The sequence below is a fragment of the Lipotes vexillifer genome, unplaced genomic scaffold (assembly GCF_000442215.2).
Source record: "Lipotes vexillifer unplaced genomic scaffold, Lipotes_vexillifer_v1.1 scaffold1979, whole genome shotgun sequence".
In the NCBI taxonomy this organism is placed as follows: domain Eukaryota; kingdom Metazoa; phylum Chordata; class Mammalia; order Artiodactyla; family Lipotidae; genus Lipotes; species Lipotes vexillifer.
Genome location: NW_006799516.1, coordinates 9,219 through 33,017, shown reverse-complemented (window position 1 = coordinate 33,017; position 23,799 = coordinate 9,219). Strand labels below are relative to the sequence as shown.

Here is a 23,799-nt window from a genome sequence, read left to right as displayed (position 1 = left end):
TCACTCTGTATGACAGACTCTAGGTCCATCCACCTCACAACAAATATCTCAATTTCGTTTCTTTTTATGGCTGAGTAATATTCCATTGTATATATGTGCCACATCTTCTTTATCCATTCATCCGATGATGGACACTTAGGTTGCTTCCATGTCCTGGCTATTGTAAATAGAGCTGCAATGAACATTTTGGTACATGACTCTTTTTGAATTATGGTTTTCTCAGGGTATATGCCCAGTAGTGGTATTGCTGGGTCATATGGTAGCTCTGTTTGTAGTTTTTTAAGGAACCTCCATACTGTTCTCCATAGTGGCTGTATCAATTTACATTCCCACCAGCAGTGCAAGAGTGTTCCCTTTTCTCCACACCCTCTCCAGGATTTATTGTTTCTAGATTTGTATTCTGTTGTTTTTGGATGGAATGTCCTGTAAATATCAATTAAGTCCATCTTGTTTAATATATCATTTAAAGCTTGTGTTTCCTTATTTATTTTCATTTTGGATGATCTGTCCATGGGTGAAAGTGGGGTGTTAAAGTCCCTTACTATGAATGTGTTACTGTCGATTTCCCCTTTTATGGCTGTTAGTATTTGCCTTATGTATTGAGGTGCTCCTATGTTGGAGGGATGCACATTATCTTTAAAGGAACAATAAAAGTAGATTATTATTATGTTCATAATAATCTAATAGAAAGAAATAAGTAAAATAATAAGTATAATTGATAATCAATAAGAAGGCAAAATAGAAGAGAATAAAGCACATAGAAAACATAGGATCAATAAAAAACAAATAGTAAGATAATTGATTGAGTCCCAAAGGCATCAATAATTATATTAAATATAGACAGACAATTCCACTTTAAATACAAAGACTGTCATACTACTGCATTTCCCAAACTGTGGGCTGAGGTGCCCTGGGGGCCTTCATAAATTCACAGGAGACCTAAGGAATATTTTAAATTTTCAGTGGAAACACAGCAATATTTGATATCTCTCACATATTTTGCAAACTGCTAACTCAGAGTAGCTCCCAGTTACATTAGGTTGCAGAAAGTTCTGCTTGATGACATCAAATCTTTGCAAAGCTGGGTTTTCAGCAGTGATTGTGATAAAGAAAAAGTACCAAATGAAAATTAATGGTATAGGAAATTAGGTGGCAGTTTACAATCTGATTCCAAGGTTTGAGAAGTTGAGCATTGTCTAACATTCTATTATTAAGAATTATGGTGGGCACAAGACTCATTAAGCGGTTTGGGTCCAGTTATTTAATAAATAAAACTGTTAAGTATTTCTTTTTTGGCTAGGAATGACGTGAACAAATTATTAAGAACCCAAGAGCGCTGTGAACTAAGTTTGGGAACATCTATCATAATTAATTAAAAATAAAAACTACAGGGAATTCCCTGGTGGTCCAGTGGTTAGCACTCCGTGCTTTCACTGCCAGGGCCCAGGTTCAATCCCTGGTCAGGGAACTAAGATCCTGCAAGCTGTGCTGTGCAGCCTAAATAAATAAATGTATAAATAAAAGAATAAATAAAAGTAAAAATAAAAACTATGCATTCCATACAAAACAAATAATATACATGTTCAGAGACAGAATGAATGAATATAAAAAGATGGAAAACACATTATGCAAAACTGAACCAAACGAAAGCTGATTTGACAAATGTGGCATTATGAAAATCTTTGTCTTTAAATTATCATTGTGTGTTTATATTTAAAATAGTTATAGATATATTGAGGATTAAATCTACAAACTTGTTATTTGTTTCTTAATTGACTTATAACTAAAGTAGACAAAATAGAATTTGAGTCAAGATTCATTACTAAAGAGAGATGTGTTCTAATAATAAGAGTCTATCTACTAGAAAATATAATTTAAAAATATATAAAGGTACATTACTGTACCTAAATAAAAATGTTAAAAATATGTATATGTTAACATATAAAAGTAAAAAAAATGGACAGAGTTAGAAAAAGAAATAAGACACATGTACAATAGATGGAACATTATCTGGTAGAATAAGCAGACCCCCAACAAATCAGTAACTGTATAGAAGATTTAAACAAATATTAACAGATTGTGCCTCATTGATATACCCAGGGCACTGCATCCTCTACCACAGACACATATTTTTTACATACACATACAGTTATCTCAGTTGATCATATGCTGAGCCATAAAACAAACTCAATCAATCTCAAAACTTGATAATAAATATACAGCTAAAAACACTCCTCAAATGGTTGTAAAGTCTGCAAAACATTTCTAAGTAAACCATGGGTCATTGAAGAAACTACAGTGGTCATTATCAAATATTTTAAACTGAATAAAAAGAAAATATGACACATTAAAACTTGTGGAATACAGCTAAATCTATGCTTAGAATAAAAATAATAGTCTGAAGCTTTTTTTTAGACTATGAAAAGCTGAAAATAAAAAAAATCTAAGTAATTATCTCAAGAAATTCATTTTTTAAAAAAGAACACCAAATAAACTCAAGAAAATTTTAGTAAAAATAAAATGAAGATAAACATAAATCATCAAAGCCAAAAGTTGGTTCTTTGAAGACTGAAAAAATTGACAAGTTAATTGATTGGTTTCAATCTCTCCTCCATTATTTGAAATAATTAGTAGGGAGTGTGGGGGGGAACAAGAGATTTAAAAAAAATAATAATAATAAAGAGATTTTTAAAACTAAAGTAAAATGGTATTTTTCCAGCAGATATTTCTTCTTGATTACATATTGATTGACTCTAAATGGTATTTTTATTATTTTAACTTAAACCTATGAGATCTTAAGGGGTAGTAGCTGAGTCTAATATTTAAAATATGCATTTAAAAATATGCTTTCATAGTTGTTAAGCTTTGTCTACAAATCATGTGCTAAAATTTCTTTGTGCTGACTTGGCAACAGACTTCCAACATAGGTTACTGCTACATCTATGAAACATATTGGAGAGAAAAAGAGAAAGTAGCATAGAAATTTCTACACTAACTTTTTTTTTAAAACTCAAACACAAATTGTTTACTTTATTTCTTTAACAATAAAACAGTAATAATGACACAATAATTTAGTTGTAACAAAGCACTCAACAGAGCAAAATAAAAACAAAGCTAATTAAGGAGGCAGAGCTTCAGCTCAAGCTACTTATCTCCTTTAAGCAGGAAAAACTATCATTAGTCTAGTGGTTCTCGAACAGGTCTGCTCATTTGAGGAACGGGAGGAAGGAGACCTGGTGCTTAAAATAAATAGCTACACCCAAAGTCCACCTCAGAACAATTACATGAGAATCTCTCAGGAGTGGGGCCCATTCAAAACCTTTTGAAGTGTTGTCAGTGTTTACAACTACAAGTCTAACGTAATAAGCATTAAACACCATACCCTCAAAACAACCCAAAACCAAGGAATTTATAAAAAAAAGAAAAGAAAAAGAAATATGATAAATTTCTTTCCTCTTATCCTGGGAAAAGGGGAAAGGAAGCACCTACTCATTTCTCCTTGCTTTTTATCCATTTTTGATTGCCCAAAGTCAAGTTTAACAAATGTTAAATATTGGAACTTATGCAAATATCTTACCCAATTAAAATTTTCACTACTTTACATTTAGAAAGCTCTTTTAAAACAATACAAGGGGGAAGGAGCTTCAAGATGGCAGAAGAGTAAGACGTGGAGAGACCTTCCCCCCAACAAATACATCAGAAATACATCTACATGTGGAACAACTCCTACAGAACACCTACTGAGTGCTGGCAGAAGACCTCAGACCTCCCAAAAGGGTCTCGGTGCTCCGACTGGGTGTCAGGGCAGTGCCTCTGAAGTGGGAGAGCCAAGTTCAGGACATTGGTCGACCACAGACATCCCAGCTCCACATAATATCAAACGGTGAAAAACTCCCAGAGATCTCCGTCTCAACACCAACTCCATTAAACGACCAGTAAGCTATGGTGCTGGAACCCTATGCCAAACACCTAGCAAGACAGGAACACAGCCCCACCCATTAGCAGAAAGGCTGCCTAAAATCATACTAAGTTCACAGACACCCCAAAACACACAGCAGATGTGGACCTGCCTACCAGAAAGACAAGATCCACCCTCATCCACCAGAACACAGGCACTAGTCCCCTCCACCAGGAAGCCTACACAACCCACTGAACCAACCTTAGCCACTGGGGACAGACACCAAAAACAACGGGAATTATGAACCTGCAGCCTGCGAAAAGGAGACCCCAAACACAGTAAGTTAAGCAAAATAAGAAGACAGAGAAAAACACAGCAGATGAAGGAGCAAGGTAAAAACCCACCAGACCTAACAAATGAAGAGGAAATAGGCAGTCTACCTGAAAAAGAATTCAGAAAAATGATAGTAAAGATGATCCAAAATCTTGGAAATAGAATGGAGAAAATACAAGAAATGTTTAACAAGGACCTAGAAGAACTAAGGAGCAAACAAACAATAATGAACAACACAATAAATGAAATTAAAAATTCTATAGAAGGAATCAGTAGCAGAATAACTGAGGCAGAAGAATTGATAGGTGACCTGGAAGATAAAAGAGTGGAAATAACTACTGCAGAGCAGAATAAAGAAAAAAGAATGAAAAGAATTGAGGACAGGCTCAGAGACCTCTGGGACAATATTAAACACATGAACATTCGAATTATAGGGGTCCCAGAAGAAGAAGAGAAAAAGAAAGGGACTGAGAAAATATGTGAAGAGATTAGAGTTGAAAACTTCCCTAATATGGGAAAGAAAATTGTCAATCAAGTCCAAGAAGCACAGAGAGTCCCACAGAGGATAAATCCAAGGAGAAACATGCCAAGACACATATTAATGAAACTATCAAATATTAAATATGAAGAAAAACTATTAAAAGCAGCAAGGGAAAAACAACAAATAACATACAAGGGAATCCCCATAAAGTTAACAGCTGATCATTCAGCAGAAACTCTTTAAGCCAGAGGGAGTGGCAGGACATATTTAAAGTGACGAAAGGGAAAAACCTACAACCAACATTACTCTATCCAGCAAGGATCTCATTCAAATTAAATGAGAAGAGAAATTAAAATATTTACAGAGAAACAAAAGCTAAGACAATTCAGCACCACCAAACCAGCTTTACAACAAATGCTAAAGGAACTTCTCTAGGTAGGAAACACAAGAGAAGGAAAAGACCTACAATAACAAACCCAAAACAATTAAGAAAATGGGAATAGGAACATACATATCAATAATTACCTTAAATGTAAATGGATTAAATGCTCCAACCAAAAGACATAGCCTGGCTGAATGGATACAAAAACAAGACCCATATATATGCTGTCTACAAGAGACCCACTTCAGACCTAGGGACACATACAGACTGAAACTGAGGGGATGGAAAAAGATACTCCATGCAAACGGAAATCAAAAGAAAGCTGGAGTAGCAATTCTCATATCAGACAAAATAGACTTTAAAACAAAGACTATTACAAGAGACAAAGAAGGACACTATATAATGATCAAAGGATCAATCCAAGAAGACGATATAACAATTGTAAATATTTATGCGCCCAACATAGGAGCACCTCAATACATAAGGCAAGTACTAACAGGCATGAAAGGGGAAATCGACAGTAACACAATCATAGTAGGGGACTTTAAAACTCCACTTTCACCAATGGGCAGATCATCCAAAATGAAAATAAATAAGGAAACACAAGCTTTAAATGATACATTAAACAAGATGGACCTAATTGATATTTATAGGACATTCCATCTAAAAACAACAGAATACACTGTCCTCTCAAGTGCTCATGGAATATTCTCCAGGATAGATCATATCATGGGTCGCAAATCAAACCTTGGTAAATTTAAGAAAATTGAAATTATATCAAGTATATTTCCCGACCACAACGCTATGAGACTAGATATCAATTACAGGAAAAAATCTGTAAAAAACACTAACACATGGAGGCTAAACAATACACTACTTAATAACCAAGAGATCACTGAAGAAATCAAAGAGGAAATCAAAAAATACATAGAAACAAATGACAATGAAAACACAATGACCCAAAACCTATGGGATTCAGCAAAAGCAGTTCTAAGAGGGAAGTTTATAGCAAAACAATCCTACCTTAAGAAAAAAGAAACTTCTCAAAAAAACAACCTAACCTTACACCTAAAGCAATTAGAGAAAGAAGAACAAGAAAACCCCAAAGTTAGCAGAAGGAAAGAAATCATAAAGATCAGATCAGAAATGAAGGAAACAATAGCAAAGATCAATAAAACTAAAAGCTGGTTCTTTGAGAAGATAAACAAAATAGATAAACCATTAGCCAGACTCATCAAGAAAATAAGGGAGAAGACTCAAATCAATAGAATCAGAAATGAAAAAGGAGAAGTAACAACTGACACTGCAGAAATACAAAAAATCATGAGGGATTACTACAAGCAACTCTATGCCAATAAAATGGACAATCTGGAAGAAATGGACAAATTCTTAGAAATGCACAAACTGCCAAGACTGAATCAGGAAGAAATAGAAAATATGAACAGACCAATCACAAACACTGAAATTGAAACTGTGATTAAAAATCTTCCAACAAACAAAAGCCCAGGACCAGATGGCTTCACAGGCGAATTCTATCAAACATTTAGAGAAGAGCTAACACCTATTCTTCTCAAACTCTTCCAAAATATAGCAGAGGGAGGAACACTCCCAAACTCATTCTACGAGGCCACCATCACCTTGATACCAAAACCAGACAAGGATGTCACAAAGAAAGAAAACTACAGGCCAATATCACTGATGAACATAGATGCAAAAATCCTCAACAAAATACTAGCAAACAGAATCCAACAGCACATTAAAAGGATCATACACCATGATCAAGTGGGGTTTATTCCAGGAATGCAAGGATTCTTCAATATACGCAAATCTATCAATGTGATTAACCATATTAACAAATTGAAGGAGAAAAACCATATGATCATCTCAATAGATGCAGAGAAAGCTTTTGACAAAATTCAACACCCATTTATGATAAAAACCCTGCAGAAAGTAGGTGTAGAGGGAACTTTCCTCAATATAATAAAGGCCGTATATGACAAGCCCACAGCCAACATCATCCTCAATGGCGAAAAACTGAAAGCATTTCCACTAAGGTCAGGAACAAGACAAGGTTGCCCACTCTCACCACTCTTATTCAACATAGTTTTGGAAGTTTTAGCCACAGCAATCAGAGAAGAAAAGGAAATAAAAGGAATCCAAATCGGAAAAGAAGAAGTAAAGCTGTCACTGTTTGCAGATGACATGATACTATACATAGAGAATCCTAAAGATGCTACCAGAAAACTACTAGAGCTAATCAATGAATTTGGTAAAGTAGCAGGATACAAAATTAATGCACAGAAATCTCTGGCATTCCTATACACTAATGATGAAAAATCTGAAAGAGAAGTTAAGGAAACACTCCCATTTACCGTTGCAACAAAAAGAATAAAATACCTAGGAATAAACCTACCTAAGGAAACAAAAGACCTGCATGCAGAAAACTATAAGACACTGATGAAAGTAATTAAAGCTGATACAAACAGATGGAGAGATATACCATGTTCTTGGACTGGAAGAATTAACATTGTGAAAATGACTCTACTCTTCAAAGCAATCTGCAGATTCAATGCAATCCCTATCAAACTACCAATGGCATTTTTCACAGAAGTAGAACAAAAGATTACACAACTTGTAAACACAAAAGACTCCAAATAGCCAAGTCAATCTTGAGAAAAAAAAAAAAAAAACGGAGGTGGAGGAATCAGGCTCCCTGATTTCAGACTATTCTACAAAGCTCCAGTAATCAAGATAGTATGGTACTGGCACAAAAACAGAAACACAGATCAATGGAACAGGACAGAAAGCCCTGACATAAACCCACACACATACGGTCACCTTATCTTTGATAAAGTAGGCAAGAATATACAATGGAAAAAAGACAGCCTTTTCAATAAGTGGTGCTGGGAAAACTGGACTGCTACATGTAAAAGAATGAAATTAGAACACTCCCTAACACCATACACAAAAGTAAACTCAAAATGGGCTAAAGACCTAAATGTAAGGCCAGACACTATAAAACTCTTAGAGGAAAACATAGGCAGAACACTCTATGTCATAAATCACAGCAAGATCCTTTTGGACCCACCTGCTAGAGAAATGGAAAGAAAAAGAAAAAGAAACAAATGGGACCTAATGAAACTTCAAAGCTTTTGCACAGCAAAGGAAACCATGAACAAGACGAAAAGACAACCCTTAGAATGGGAGAAAATATTTGCAAATGAAGCAACTGACAAAGGGTTAATCTCCAAAATTTACAAGCAGCTCATGCAACTCAATATCAAAAAAACAAACAACCCAATCCAAAAATGGGCAGAAGACCTAAATAGACATTTCTCCAAAGAAGATATACAGATTGTGAACAAAGACATGAAGGAATGCTCAACATCATTAATCATTAGAGAAATACAAGTCAAAACTACAGTGAGATATCATCTCACCCCAGTCAGAATTGCCATCATCAAGAAATCTACAAACAATAAATGCTGGAGAGGGTGTGGAGAAAAGGGAACCCTCTTGCACTGTTGGTGGGAATGTAAATTGATACAGCCACTATGGAGAACAGTATGGAGGTTCCTTAAAAAACTAAAAATAGAACTACCATACGATCCAGCAATCCCACTACTGGGCATATACCCTTAGAAAACCATAGTTCAAAAAGAGTCATATACCACAATGCTCATTGAAGCTCTATTTACAATAGCCAGGACATGGAAGCAACCTAAGTGCCCATGTACAGATGAATGGATAAAGAAGATGTGGCACATATATACAATGGAATATTACTCAGCCATAAAAAAGAAGCCATAAAAAAGAATGAGGTGGTTGGACCTAGAGACTGTCATACAGAGTGAAGTAAGTCAGAAAGAGAAAAACATGGTAACACATATATATGGAATCTAAAAAAAAAAAAAAAAGGTCATGAAGAACCTAGGGGCAAGACGGGAATAAAGATGCAGACCTACTAGAGAATGGACTTGAGGACTCAGGGAGGGGGAAGGGTAAGCTGGGACAAAATGAGAGAGTGGCATCGACTAATATACACTACCAAATGTAAAATAGATAGCTAGTAGGAAGCAGCCGCATAGCACAGGGAGATTAGCTCGGTGCTTTGTGAGTACCTAGAGGGGTGGGATAGGGAGGGTGGGAGTCAGGCAGACGTAAGAGGGAAGAGATACCGGGATATATGTATATGTATAGCTGATTTACTTTCTTATAAAGCAGAAACTAACACACCATCATAAATCAATTATACTCCAATAAAGATGTTAAAAAATTTTTTAAAATAAAATAAAATAAAATAAAATTTTAAAAAATAAAATAAAATGGATTCTGGATAAGGACTTACTGTATAGCACAGGGAACTCTACTTAATACTCTGTAATGACCTATATGGGCAAAGAATCTAGAAAAGAGTGGATATATGTATATGTATAACTGATTCACTTTGCTGTACAGCAGAAACTAACACAACATTGTAAATCAACTATACCAATAACAATTTAAAAAATAAATAAATAAATAAACTAAGGGGATAAAGAAAAAAAGAACAATACCGGGGGGAGATCCCTGGTGCCACAGTGGTTAAGAATCACCCTGCCAATGCAGGGGACACGGGCTTGACCCATGGTCTGGGAAGATCCCACATGCTGCAGAGCAACTGAGCCCATGAGCCTGTGCTTTAGAGCCTGTGAGCCACAACTACTGAGCCCGCGTGTCACAACTACTGAAGCCCTTGCGCCTAGAGCCTGTGCTCTGCAACAAGAGAAGCCACCACAGTGAGAAGCCTGTGCACCGCAAAGAAGAGTAGCCCCCGCTCACCACAACTAGAGAAAACCTTCTTGCAGCCAAAATAAATAAATAAAACAAAACAAAAACAATACCAGGTTTCAGAAAGAATCCCCCACATTTTAAGTTTGCATAAATGTTTAAGTCAGCTATTTGTTCAACGAAGAAGAGTCGATGAAATATATTAGAAAGCATTTTATTAATACGTTATTATAAAACAATATTCATTTCATGTAGCACAAATTAACTTTTTGGTGCAAGAAGAGGAATATCTGAATGCTTCCCATCTATTTCTAAAACTGTCAGAATTCCTTTGTATAAGATTGATATCTTCAAATTTAGAACCTAAACATAAATTTTTCTTAAGAATGCATACATAAAATACTTCTCCTGTAAACGCACTATATATCCTTGACAAACCCCTATTGGGAGGTACAGTAGTGACTGCAGGCATTTATCTTTAAAACAACTTTTCCTCATTTTTCAGGTTTGGGAATGATATCACATCAAGTATGGAAAATAACTTTTTTCCTTAAGAAGACATAAATTCACTTAGAGATGTCTCCTCAAATTCAGAAAAACCCATTTCTTCAGCTCCTTCTGTCAGGACTCCATATTAATCTCAACCACTTCATTCTTGCCCGGAAGATCAATAGGTGGTAAAGGATTCCTCCAGCACTGGAAGTTGTTATACTGCCAAAATTCTTCATTGAGCTGGCGCGGCGCGGCCCACCAGTCTCCCCGCAGGGAGTCTGCGCGCCCCGCCCCGTCGTCGCCACCGCCCCTCCCCCGGCCCGCGGGGCCGCTCGGGCGGCTGCAGCAGCGGCGGTCGCCGGGCTCCAGGCCGGTGCCCTCACGCTACGCGCCGTCCGGGGCGCCAGTGTACCCGCCATCGCGGCGCTTGCTGGGCGAAACCGAAGGCTCAGTCATAGCCCCCGCATCGATTTTACGCTTTCGGGGCAGCTCCGGGACGCCGAGGGGCTGCCCGAGATGCGAGACCCCCGGCGGCGGGATCCAAAGCCGTGGCCGCGCCGGCTCCTCAGGGAAGTCGAGGAGCAGGAGCCGCTTCCAGGGCACGTGGAACGTCAGGGGCTCGCGCCGCTTGCCCGCAGGCCCCGAAGGCTCGGGCGGAGCCCGCCGGGCGCGGGACTCCCGTAGCTGTGGGAGCGGAGGGCCTCTCCACTAACTTTGACGTCCCTGTGGTCTTGCTCTCCAGGTCAGTGCCAATCCCCGGTGCACCTTACATTTGCCATGCCTACAGAACTGATTGACAAAGATGAGTTTCCTGTTGGGACATCTTTGAAGTATAAATGCCGCCTTGGTTACTACAGAAGAGTGTTCTCTATCACCTGCCTGCAAAACTCTGTCTGGTCAAGCCCTGAAAACAACTGTAGGCGTAAGTAACTCTAGACTGAGGACTCCTCTGTGTCAATAATCCTTAAGATCTGATCAGTCGTTCAAAGTTTGAAACAAAGACACGTGTCTTGGTAACTTTGTCTAAGGTATAAAAAGATGTCAGAGTTATTCTTGTAGGTCATATCTTCCTACCGCTTTGAGTTCCTAGCACCTTCATTACAAGTTCATTTCATGAGAAATGACCATCATGAGGCATGACTGAGGGAAAATCTCCATTCACTAGGGGTGTCCCATTTTTACAACTGAAACTAAGTAATGAATGACTCAGGAAAGGAAAGAAAATTGTAGGTGGGGAGAGAATCCCAAACTTCAAGACTTTTGATGTACGCTGGTTGAATTACAGAGTAAGCATTTTAGTAATAAGCAAAGTTTACATCTTTCTAATAGGCAAAAAATATGGGGATGAGATCTGGAAGGGAGGTCTTTTTGAAAGTGGTGCTTAGTAGGTGGCTGATCCTGAGGCAGTCTTGTGAGTTTCCTCAAGGTGGCAAATCTATGGAACTACAAGAGCTATGGTCAGTTTGGGACCTTATGTATTAACAGACGTTCAGAGTATTCTATACCCAGTCCCCACATTCTGCTTCTTTCTCGTAGGTAAATCATGTGGATCTCTCCCAGAGCTCATAAATGGCAAAATGGACATCAACAAAGACACCCAGTTTGGATCAACTGTTAATTATTTTTGTAATGAAGGGTGAGTTGGCAGTAGCCTTGTTTGGGATGACAGTTCTAGAATTGTAACACTAGTCTCTGAACAGTAGTCTCAGAAAGGAAAGTCAAACTACCTGTCCATTTAAAACATAGCAGTAAGATTTCTAAGTAGAAGTTGTGCCTTGAATCCAGGCATTTAACTACCCTTGCAATGACTAAACAAATATTTGAAAAAAAGAGGAAAAAACCTGTAACCATGCTAGAAATTGGAGGGGTGAGGGTAGTGTTTGCACACCAAATTAGTGCACCTAAAGCCAAGTGAAGCATTTACTAGATGAGAAGGACCAGCATTCTAAAGAAGTAAGTGGAACAAACACACATATATTCTTAACTCAAAGCAATAAGAGTTAGAAATGTTGGATTCAGGAAAAAGTAGGAAAGAGTTGTTTATTTGGGAGGATGGAGTAGATGTGGTGGATGGGCAAATCTTAATTGTTATAGCACCTCCCCAGAAGTGTTCACAATACAGGAATCTTGCTGTGGATATACTCTTGGCTTATCTGTAGGGGAGACAACAAATTTAGGAAAGAAATAGGGACACCTTATATCTTAACTTTTGTTCTGTTTTTATTACTTAAAATACATGCAAAATAACATAAGTGAAACATAAAAATGGTAATAACAATAAAATAAATTTCAATGCATACACCACCCACCTTAAAAACCATCACTAGTACCTTTGACGCTGACTATGTGCTTTTCCCAATTTCCATTCCTTCACCTCCAAAACTTCTCCAGAAATAGCCACCATCCTGAAGTTTGTTTATCCCTTGCATTTCTTTTCCATTTTTTCCCATACATAGTCCTAATCATTATATTTTTAGTTATACATATTTTGAACTTTATATAAATGACATGATTTTATATGAACATCTTTGCAAATTGATTTTGATTTAATAGTTTGTTTCTGATATTCATTCATGTTGTTGTGGTTAATTCATTTTCATTTAGGATAGTATTCTCTTGTCTGGATACAGAAGAATTTATTTCTTTTTTTGTTGTTGTTAGATATTTAGATTATTTCTAGTTTGTTTTGGTTTGTTTTGTTTTGGCTATTATAAGCATCCCTGATATAAAGATACTCATACATGTCTCCTAGTACACATGGGCAAAAGTTTCTCTAGGACAGTGGTTTTCAAACTTATTTTACCATGATCAACAACTAAGAAATATATTTCTACAGCACATACACACACACATAAACAGATACACATGTATACCACATCACATACACATTTATATGAATTAAAATTGTCACACAAATATTTAACATTATACTGGAAGTTCTAGCCAGGAAATTAGTCAAGAAAAAGAAATAAAAGGCATCCAGATTGGAAAGGAGAATTAAAACAATCTCTGTTTGGAATTAAAACAGTCTCTATTTGGAGGCCAGATCAAGACGGTGGAGTAGAAAAAACCTCGCCTTCTCCCACAGACATACGAAAACTACAACTACATATAGAATAACTATCTCTGAAAGTGACCTGAAGACTAGCAGAACAGATTTTCTACAACTAAGGATATAAAGAAAAGGCCACATTGAGATGAAGAGGAGGGGAAGAGATGTGGTCTAGTCAGAACACACCCCACCCCCAATGCAGTGACCCACAAGCCAGAAGAAAATCACAACCATGGGGATCCCCCCTGAGGAGTGAGGGGTCCAAGACCCACACTGGGCTCCCCAGCCTGGGGCATCTGCACCAGGAAGACAAACCACCATAGTGTCTGGCTTTGAAAACCAGCAGGCTTATGTTTCAGGGGAGCCAGAGGGCAGCAGGAGACTGCTCTTGAAGGGCTCACTTGCTCTGGGTCCCAGCACAGACAGAGCAGCAACTCAAAAAATGCCTTGGCGTTATGAGGAGGAGATTTATTGATTAATTCTGGGGCAGGTACCAGGGGATGGAAGTGCTGGTAGGTGCCATTTTTTTTCTCTCCTTACACCTAGCTGGCCCAGTGCTGGTAGGTGCCTTTCTGTTACTCTCCATCAACATAGGTAACACTGTGTGCCCCACCCCAACATTCCCCTAAGTACCTGCCCAACCCACCTGCCTCAACCAGTCCCTCTAAAGAAGCTCCCACCCCGTCCTACCTGGTACATGGTTCTTCCCAGGACCAGTGCTCCTCCAAAGTGGCTCACATTCTGGGGACCTAGCCCTTCCCACTAGTGAGCCCACAGAAGTTGCAACCAGGCCTCACAGACAGCTGGGCTGGGGATCAGCCCTGCCTACCAGTGTGTCTGTAGAAGTCATGGCCTAAACACAACAGGAGGATGCAGGCAGCCCATGCAGGGGGTAGCCTTGAGCACCTGGCTCAGGTGACCAGGGAGGATTATGCCACTGGGCTCTACATAACACTGTCTACATAAGGCCACTCTTTTAAGGTTGGGAGATGTAGCTGATGTACCTAATGTATAAAAACAGACACCTAGAGTTAGGCAAAATAGGAGACAAAGGAATACCTTCCAAGTGAAAGAACAAGGTAAAACCCCAGAAAAAGAAATATACAAGATGGAGATAAGCAATTTACAAGATAAAGAGTTCAAAGTAATAGTCATAAAGATGCTCAAACTCAAGAGAAGAATGGATGAACAAAGTGAGAACTTCAACAAAGAGATAGAAAATACAAACAAGAGCCAATCAGAACTGAAGAATACAATAACTGAAATGAAAAATACATTAGAGGGAATCAATTACAGAATAGAGGATGCAGAAGAACAGAACAGTGGTCTGGAAGACAGAGTAGTGGAAATCACCCAATTGGAACAGCAAAAAGAAAAAAAGGAATTAAAAAATGAAGATAGCCTTAGGAACCTCTGAGACTACATCAAGCATAGTAACATTTTCATTAGATGGGGCCCAGAAGGAGAAAAGAGAAAGAAAGGGACAGAAAGCCTATTTGAAAAGATAATGGCTGGAAACTTCCCTAACCTGGCAAAGGAAACATACATTAAAATCCAGGAAGCACAGAGAGTCCCAAACATGATGAAGCCAAAGAGACCCACAGGAAGGTACACTGCAATTAAACCGTCAAAAGTTAAAGAGAGAATCTTAAAAGGAACAAGAAATAAACAAGTTATGTACAAGGAAACCCCCATAAGACTATCAACTGATTTTTAGGCAGAGACTTTACAGGCCAGAAGGGATTGGCACAATATTTTCAAAGTGCTGAAAGGAAAAGACTTGTAAGAATACTTTGCCCAACAAATTTATCATTCAGAATTGAAGGAGAGATGGAGCCTCCCAGACAAGCAAAAGCTAAAAGTTCATCACCACTAAACCAGTTTTACAAGAAATGTTAAAGGAACTTCTTCGAATGGAAAAGAAAAGGCCATAACTAGAAACAAAAAAAAAATTATGAAGGGAAAAATATCTCACTAGTAAAGGCAAACACAGAGTTAAAGTAGTGGATCTACCACTTATAAAGCTAGTGTGAAGTTTAAAAGACAAAGTTAGTAAAAACCATCTAAATCTAAAATAAATAGTTAAGCAATACACAGAATGAAAGGATGTAAAATATGATGTCAAAAACATAAAATGGGGGAAGGAGTAAAAATGCAGTGCTTTTAGAATGTGCTCCAACTTAAGCAACCATCAAATTAAAATAGGCTGCCATATACATAGGTTGCTATATGTAAATCTCATGGTAACTACAAACCAAAAACCTATAACACAAAATAGAAAGAGAAAAGAATACAGACATAAAGCTAGAGAGAATCATCCAATCACACGGGAAGAGAACAAGAGAAGAAGAAAGGAACAGAGAAGAACTACAAAAACAACCATAAAACAATTAACAATATGGCAAAAAGTACTACCTATCAGTAATTACTTTAAATGTAAATGAATGAAATACTCTAATCAAAAGATACAATGTTCTTGGATTGGAAGAATCAATATTGTGAAAATGACTATACTACCCAAAGCAATCTACAGATTCAATGAAATCCCTACCAAATTACCAATGGCATTTTTCACAGAAGTAGAACAAAAAATTTAACAGTTTGTATGGAAACACAAAAGACCCCAAATAGCCAAAGCAATCTTGAGAAAGAAAAACAGAGCTGGAGGAATCAGGCTTCCTGATTTCAGACTATACTACAAACCTATAGTAATCAAAACAGTATGGTACTGGCACCAAAACAGAAATATAGATCAATGGTACAGGATAGAAAGCCCAGAGATAAACTCACACAGCTATGTTCACCTAATCTATGACAAAAGAGGCAAGAATATACAATGGAGAAAAGACAGTCTCTTCAATAAGTGGTGCTGGGAAAAGAATGAAATTAGAACACTCCCTAACACCATATGCAAAAATAAACTCAAAATGGATTAAATACCAAATATAAGGCCAGAAACTATAAAACTCTTAGAGGAAAACAGGCAGAACACTCTTTGACATAAATCACAGAAAGATCTTTTTTGACCCACCTCCTAGAGAAATGAAAATAAATACAAAAATAAACAAATGGGACCTAATGAAACTTCAAAGCTTTTGCACAGCAAAGGAAACCATAAACAAGATGAAAAGACAGCCCTCAGAATAGGAGAAAATATTTGCAAATGAAGCAACTGACAAAGGGTTAATCTCCAAAATGTACAAGCAACTCATGCAGCTCAATATCAAAAAAACAAACAACCCAATCCAAAAATAGTCAGAAGACCTAAACAGACATTTCTCCAAAGAAGACACACAGATGACCAAGAGGCACATGAAAAGCTGCTCAACATCACTAATTATTAGAGAAATGCAAACCAAAACTACAATGAGGTATCACGTCACACCAGTCAGAATGGCCATCATCAAAAAATCTAGAAACAATAAATGCTGGAGAGGGTGTGGAGAAAAGGGAACCCTCTTGCACTGTTGGTGGAATGTAAATTGATACAGCCACTATGGAGAACAGTATGGAGGTTACTTAAAAAATCTAAAAATAGAACTACCATATGATCCAGCAATCCCACTAAGGGGCATATACCCTGAGAAAACCATAATTCAAAAAGACACATGCACCCCAATATTCATTGCAACACTATCTACAATACCAGGACATGGAAGCAATATAAATGTCCATCAACAGATGAATGGATAAAGAAGATGTGGTACATATATACAATGGAATATTACTCAGCCATAAAAAGGAATGAAATTGGGTCATTTGTAGAGATGTGCATAGACCTAGAGTCTCTCATACAGAGTGAAGTAAGTCAGAAAGAGAAAAACAAATATTGTATATTAAGGCATATATGTGGAATCTAGAAAAATGGTACAGGTACATATTTGCAGAGCAGGAATAGAGACGTAGACATAGAGAACGGATATGTTGACATGTGGGGGGAAGGGGAGTTGGGATGTTTTGGGAGATTGGGACTGACATATATACACTACCATGTGTAAAATAGCTAGCTAGTGGGAAACTGCAGTATAGCACAGGGAGCTCAGCTCGGTGCTCTGTGGTGACCTAGATGGGTGGGATGGAGGTGGGTGGGAGGGAGGTCCGAGAGGGAGGGGATATGTATAAACATATAGCTGATTCACTTTGTTGTACAGCAGAAACCAATGCAACATTGTAAAGCAACTATACCCCAATTAAAAAAAAAAAAGATACAGGTGGCTGAATGGATTAAGAAAACAAGACCCATATATATGCTGTCTACAAGAGACTCACTTCAAATCTAAAGACACACACAGACTGAAAGTGAAAGGATAGAAAAAGATATCCCACACAAATGTAAATAAAAAGAAAGCTGAAACAGCAAGACTTATATTAGACAAAATACACTTTAAAACAGACTGTAACAGAAGACACAGAAGGACATTACATAATGATAAAGGGATAAATCCAAGAAGAGGACATAACATAAATATAACATAAATATATCTATGTACAATAGTCAAGATATGGAAGCAACCTAAGTCATTGATAGGTAAATAGATAAAGAAGATGGAGTATATATACAAAATAATATCACTCAGCCATAAAAAAGAATGAAATCTTGTCATTTGTGACAACATGAATGGACCTAGAGGGCATTATGTTAAGTGAAATAAGTTAGGCAAAGAAAGACAAATATGATTTCACTTATATGTGGAATCCAAAAAACAAAACAAATGAACAAACAAAACAAAGCAAAGCAGAAATGGACTCACAGATACAGAGAACAAACTGGTGGTCATCAAAGGGAAGGAGGATAGGGGGTTAGGTGAAACAGGTAAAGGAGATCAAGAGGTATAAACTTCCAGTTATAAAATAAATAAATCACAGGATGTAATGTACAGCATAGAGAATATAGGCAGTAATATTGTAATAACTTTGCATCATGACAAATGGTTACTAGGCTTATTGTGGTGATCAATTCAATATATATATATATATATATATATATATATACACACACACACATGTATATGTATATATATAATATGTCAAATCACCATGTTGTACATCTGAAATTAATACAATATTGTATGCCAACTGTAGTTCAATCAAAAAAAGAAAAGGGAAACAACCCCTCTGTTTGCAAATGACATATCTGGTATAGAAAATACTAAGGAATGCACACACACACACACAAACATATTATAGCTAATAAATAGTTCATCAAGATTTCAGGATACAAGTTATCAGATGATTTATTTTTAACATGGGTGTTTCATTGATGTAAAGGAAGATTATTTTTAGAGAGGGATTTAAGAACATAATTATATCTAAAATCACAGAGTATAACAAGAAATCTTGAAATTAAGAAAATTTTAAAGTGCTAGACTTATAGTCAGTGTCTCATTCTTGACCTCAAAAAATGGAGAAAACAAATTCATGTGTATTTTTAATGGATGTTACCCTGGTAGGGTAAAAAATAATTTCCAACTGAACAAAAGTAAACAAATTAATCCATGTAGCAAAATAGAGGGAAGAAAATGTTACACTTTCTTCATATAAGTTGGGGGCACAATTGGGGTATTTTTGTTTTTTCCTTTTAGAAATGTGTTTTATAAAAATGAGATCATGTTCATTGTAATCAGGATGTAAAGCAAATTTGTTGTTTTTCTACATGAAGATTTTCTACCTAGTATATCTATTACTTTTCTTGAATAACCTATAGAATTTAAAAGTACATTCTCTCACCGTAGAGTACAAAGTTGAAAACCAATCTACTAAAAGGGCTTCAGTTTATATTATTCAAATCTTCAACATCTTTACTTCAAAGCATATTATTAAGTTAAAGTAATTTTAAGTATATTATCATGGTATATTATAAAATACAGAGCTCAAGAGTAGAATGGGCAGTCCAGAAATAGACCCAAATTTGTAAAAGAGGGAATTATATGAAGGTATCATGCAGCATTTCAAAGCAGTAAGCAAACTAGTATTTTTTATTTATGTTAAGTAATTAGCACATTTTATGCACCACAAAAAATTTCATATTGATCAAAGAATTACATGTTATATGTGACACCTAAATAAAATGAAATAAAAAATAATAAATATGTATCAGATTTAGGAACATTTCAAGTCAGTGGGTTCATTTCAAGCAAAGGCAGAATCCACAGAGAGGTTAATAGAATTGACACATATACAAATACTAAAAACAAATAAAATACAAATGAAAAACCACAAAAATATATAAAAAGCCCTTACAAACAAAATATGAACACCTAAATAGAGAAATGATTAAAAGATACAAAGTGGCAATTAACAAAAGAAAAAGGTACAAATTGTAAATACATGTGGAAGAGTCTGGCCTTGCTATTAATAAAATTAATACAAATGAAAATAACAATAATATGCTACTTTAACCACTTATTTAATCCAAAAGTATTTATTCAGAGCTCACAAATACTAAGAATAGGTACTATTCTGGAAGCTGGAGATATAGCAATAAACAAAATACACAAAAATCCCTCTGTGTAGCTGTTAGTTTTGAAGTTCAGGGTAATGGGCATTGACATAAACTCCTAGTAGCACTATAAATTGATACAAATTTATACCATTTAACACAATTTAGGCAATACACTTTTGCCAAGAAGTCAAACTTAACAGTCTTCCTTTTTGAAGTCTTTTAGACTCTAAAGGCTTGGAAAGGTTGGAATGGAAAACATCTTAATGTTCAACAACAGGGGATTATTTGAGTAAATTATGGTCCATTCATGTGATGGAATATTATTCTGCCAATAAAAATATTGGGGATTGATTATATTTGCTGGGGTTTGAGGGATTCCAATAAACAATACATATATCTTCACCACCAAATTTCTGGACCAGCTGAGGAATCAGACAGATGAAGGTCAAATTATATCTTTATTGCCGAAAGAGATTAGTAGAGAATATAACTTTAGGTCAGGGCTAAATGACCTAATTTTTAAAATCCCATAATTAAATGTAATTACCTGTTCTCAGACACAGCTGGACAACGGTAAGCTTCCCGCATCCATCCCATCCCCACCATCACTTACCACAGGGGTAGGAGAGGCCCCTTAGCACATGGCAGAGAATAAACTAGAATACATCCTCTCTGCAGGCATGAAGAGGGGGAATGAGGCACAAGATGCAGAAGTTTGAGATGAATTGCCCTATTCCTTCTCCCAAACTCACCAGTCTGAGAACTCATGATGCGTAGCTAGGGGTAAACAGAGAACCCAGGACTGTCGATCTCAATAAGGCCCCAAAAGGAAATCTGAAAAGCAAATGTAGGTGTCCTACCCAACAATATTGTATATAATGAAAACAATTTTAGGATAGACGTTATATTTAAAGAAGGTGAGACCCCAAAGGGACTGTTCTGTGCAAGGAAAGGAGAGGAAGTTGCTTGTTTTTCCAGAGAAGAAGGAGAAGAAAGACAAGTGAGGGTTGGAATAAAATGCCTAATGGCATTCACTTCCCAGTGTAACACTCCCTAAAACTTCCCCCAAATGCAACAACAAATGCTTTGAGCAAGTGGATTTGTGGGAGAAACCCACAAAAATCCTGGGCATGGCTTCTGGATAAAATGTAGTGCAGAACCCAAAGCCAGCAGAGAGGGACACAGGAAAGTGGAAGCAGAGAGAAGTACGGCAAAATTAGCCCTAAGACACACAGTAATCATGTGTTTGGAAGAGGACTCTCACACAGCTGTGAAATATAGGTCCTGGCCCAGTTTAACCACACCTACCTGACAGCTGACATCCATGTTACATGTATATCTCTTCATGTAAGAAACCGAAAGAATTTTCTGTAAGTTCTTGACCCAGAGTATGGTGCACAGACCAGCAAGGTCAGCATCTCCTGGGAGCTTGTTAGAAATGCAGAATTTTCATACCCACTGAATCAGAATCATATTTTCACAAGATCCCCTGGTGATTTCTATGCAAATAAAACTTTGGAGAAGCACTTCTCTAAACCATTAACTGTGTTGTAAGATACAGTTTAGGTATTTTTTTTCCATTACTGGAATTTTCTGTATCTTTCACATTTTTTCTACAATGACATTTTTTCTACAATGACATTTTTTCTACAATGAGTATTAACTTTTGTAATTGGGTTTTAAAGAGCTGTTACTGAACTTCCAGATTCACTTTTCCCTGCTTCTCCCTCTACACATAACTAAATACCCTAGAAATTGTTCAACATACAACCATAAAAGGACCACAAAAGGTAGAAAGAAAGTGGACTGGCTAGGGACCCCAGAACTTAAAGAATGACCCTGCAGTGAGTTTCCTGCATTTTCTTTTTCTCTCTCAGGATGGGTGCTATAGAAGACTGTAAGCCAGAACAGTCAACAAACAGAGAGAGAGAGAAGCCTACTCCCCTGTTAAAGGACTGGGGAAGGGAAAGCTCAGCAGGGATGTAGTAAGGGGACCCATACTTAGTGATAGTGGTGGCCCAATCTGCCTAAATTAGCAGCATAAGGAGAAATTGGGGATGGGGGAAGTCTATCCTTCCCATGTCACACACCCATGGGAAGCAGCAGGTCCCAGTCCACCAGCAGCTGTCAATAGCGGAACCTGGGGGTGCTGACATATCTCATGCCCCCGCATGTGAGCCTTATTCTGCCTGCAATGGCAGCATCAGCAGAGCCTGGTTGGTGAGACCTAGACTTCAAGATAGCAGCAGGAGGGCTCCTCCACTCACACCAGACATGGGATTGGTAACTTATTTGTCTGGCTTCTTGGAGGCACCTCTGTGCATTTGTCCTCAAGTGGTCTTATGGATGTCTTTCAGAAAATGGTTATTTTATATGATTTATTATGGAATTTGTTCTAATAAATCATTCTTCTATCATGTGGCACATGCAAAAAAATAAAACAAAACAAAACGTTTTAGAAGAATTGCCGACTCAAGTTAGAACTTGCTTCACCATTTTTATCCCAATCCTCTTGATTAGAAAATCAAAAAGAGCACTTTAAGAAATAATCTTTATGAAGTTGAAAACCAGAGGAGTCTCCATGATTCTCCGCTCCTATGGCAAACAGGAAGGAAGAGGTGCACACATAGTGGAAAGACTGCAACTTTCCTTTACTCTATTTGTTGTCTATTTGTGTGTATGTGTTTGCAGTGCAATTTAGAATATCTTCATTTTTGATGGTGTACTGGAAGGCATTAAAAACCTGAAAACACTACTGAAGGCATTAATAACTACAACATAACCACTGCTTCAATATAACAGTGCTTCAGGTTTCTTCAAGAACATCCACAGCTCTTTTCATTTGATCTCCATTTGACCCATTTTGATGTTTGAATAAAGTTTGTGCTGCCATAGTTTCTTATATATTCATAAGGCAGTGTTCTCAGCTATACCAAATAACACTTGACTTGTTTGACACTATTCGTATTAACCTGTAGTAGTATCAAGTTCGGCCTTACTCCCCACCAATTTTCATGAGTGGTTCAGCGCAACACACCATGACTATAGAAAATTTCAGTTGAAGTAAAAATAAATGTCATCAGTTTTTCCAAATTGTATGGCAAACTTTGAACAGCTTGTGGTATACTAATTGAGAATTTCTTCCTTTAACATTTATAATATGAAATAAGTGTTCAACTGTTTTTGTCTTGCTTGGATTTCCTTTGGTTATAGTTTGATGAATCTTATTTATCTTAGATGTATATAAAAAATGTGCCTTAACCTAATAAAGAAGAGATATCTCATCTAATTTAGAAGGCATGAAGAAGATAATTTTAAAATTCAAATAAAGACACAAAAGTTGGGAAAGCAATAGTACTTTGACAAATGGAAATTGTCCTTCTAAATTCTCCAAGATTGTAATCTCTTGTAAGCAGCAATTTAAATAGGATTAAGTGTTTATCTAGAATATAACATTCATTATTCTTTGCCTCTAGATACCGACTCATCGGTAAATCCTCTGCTGCATGCGTCATCTCTGGCAACTCTGTCACCTGGGATAATGACCCACCTATTTGTGAGAGTGAGTTGAAATATTCTTTTCTATCACCTTTACCAATAAATTCTCACTTTCCCCCTGGAGTTATAAAAATCTTAATTGATTTTTGCATTCTGTCATTCAGATGGCTGCAGACAGCTATAATGGTCTCAAAAATACATGTGGGGTCCTGGCAGCTGTTTTCTTAAGTCCTTCTTCATCCTGGGTTGTGCCTTTTCTGAACCTTGGGACTTAAATGCATAAAAGTCTTCAAACTTTATTTTTACTTCAATTAATTTGGAATTATGTTGGTTCTGCCATCCCCAGTATAATAACCATACTGCTTAGAAAATTAGTAAAGATTTTTAAAGTGATACTCTTTGAGGTTTGATGAAGCTGAAGAGGAATTCACACTTTCATGCGTCAATGGTT

The 23,799-nt window shown here is 37.0% G+C and overlaps 1 protein-coding gene and 1 pseudogene across 1 annotated transcript in view; one reads left to right on the top strand and one right to left on the bottom strand.

The window, feature by feature from the left end:
* LOC103080931 (complement component receptor 1-like protein) overlaps positions 1-23,412 on the top strand; it is a gene marked incomplete at its 3' end in the record, with an annotated part of 31,082 nt that extends 7,670 nt beyond the window's left edge. The window contains exons 2-4 of the mRNA XM_007471652.1: positions 11,099-11,278; positions 11,893-11,992; positions 23,327-23,412. Of these exons, the coding sequence (XP_007471714.1) occupies positions 11,099-11,278; positions 11,893-11,992; positions 23,327-23,412 (366 nt within the window). The remainder of the gene's footprint in view (positions 1-11,098; positions 11,279-11,892; positions 11,993-23,326) is intronic.
* LOC103080386 (uncharacterized protein C9orf40 pseudogene) lies at positions 10,486-11,028 on the bottom strand (annotated as a pseudogene).
* Positions 23,413-23,799: the final 387 nt, after the last annotated feature.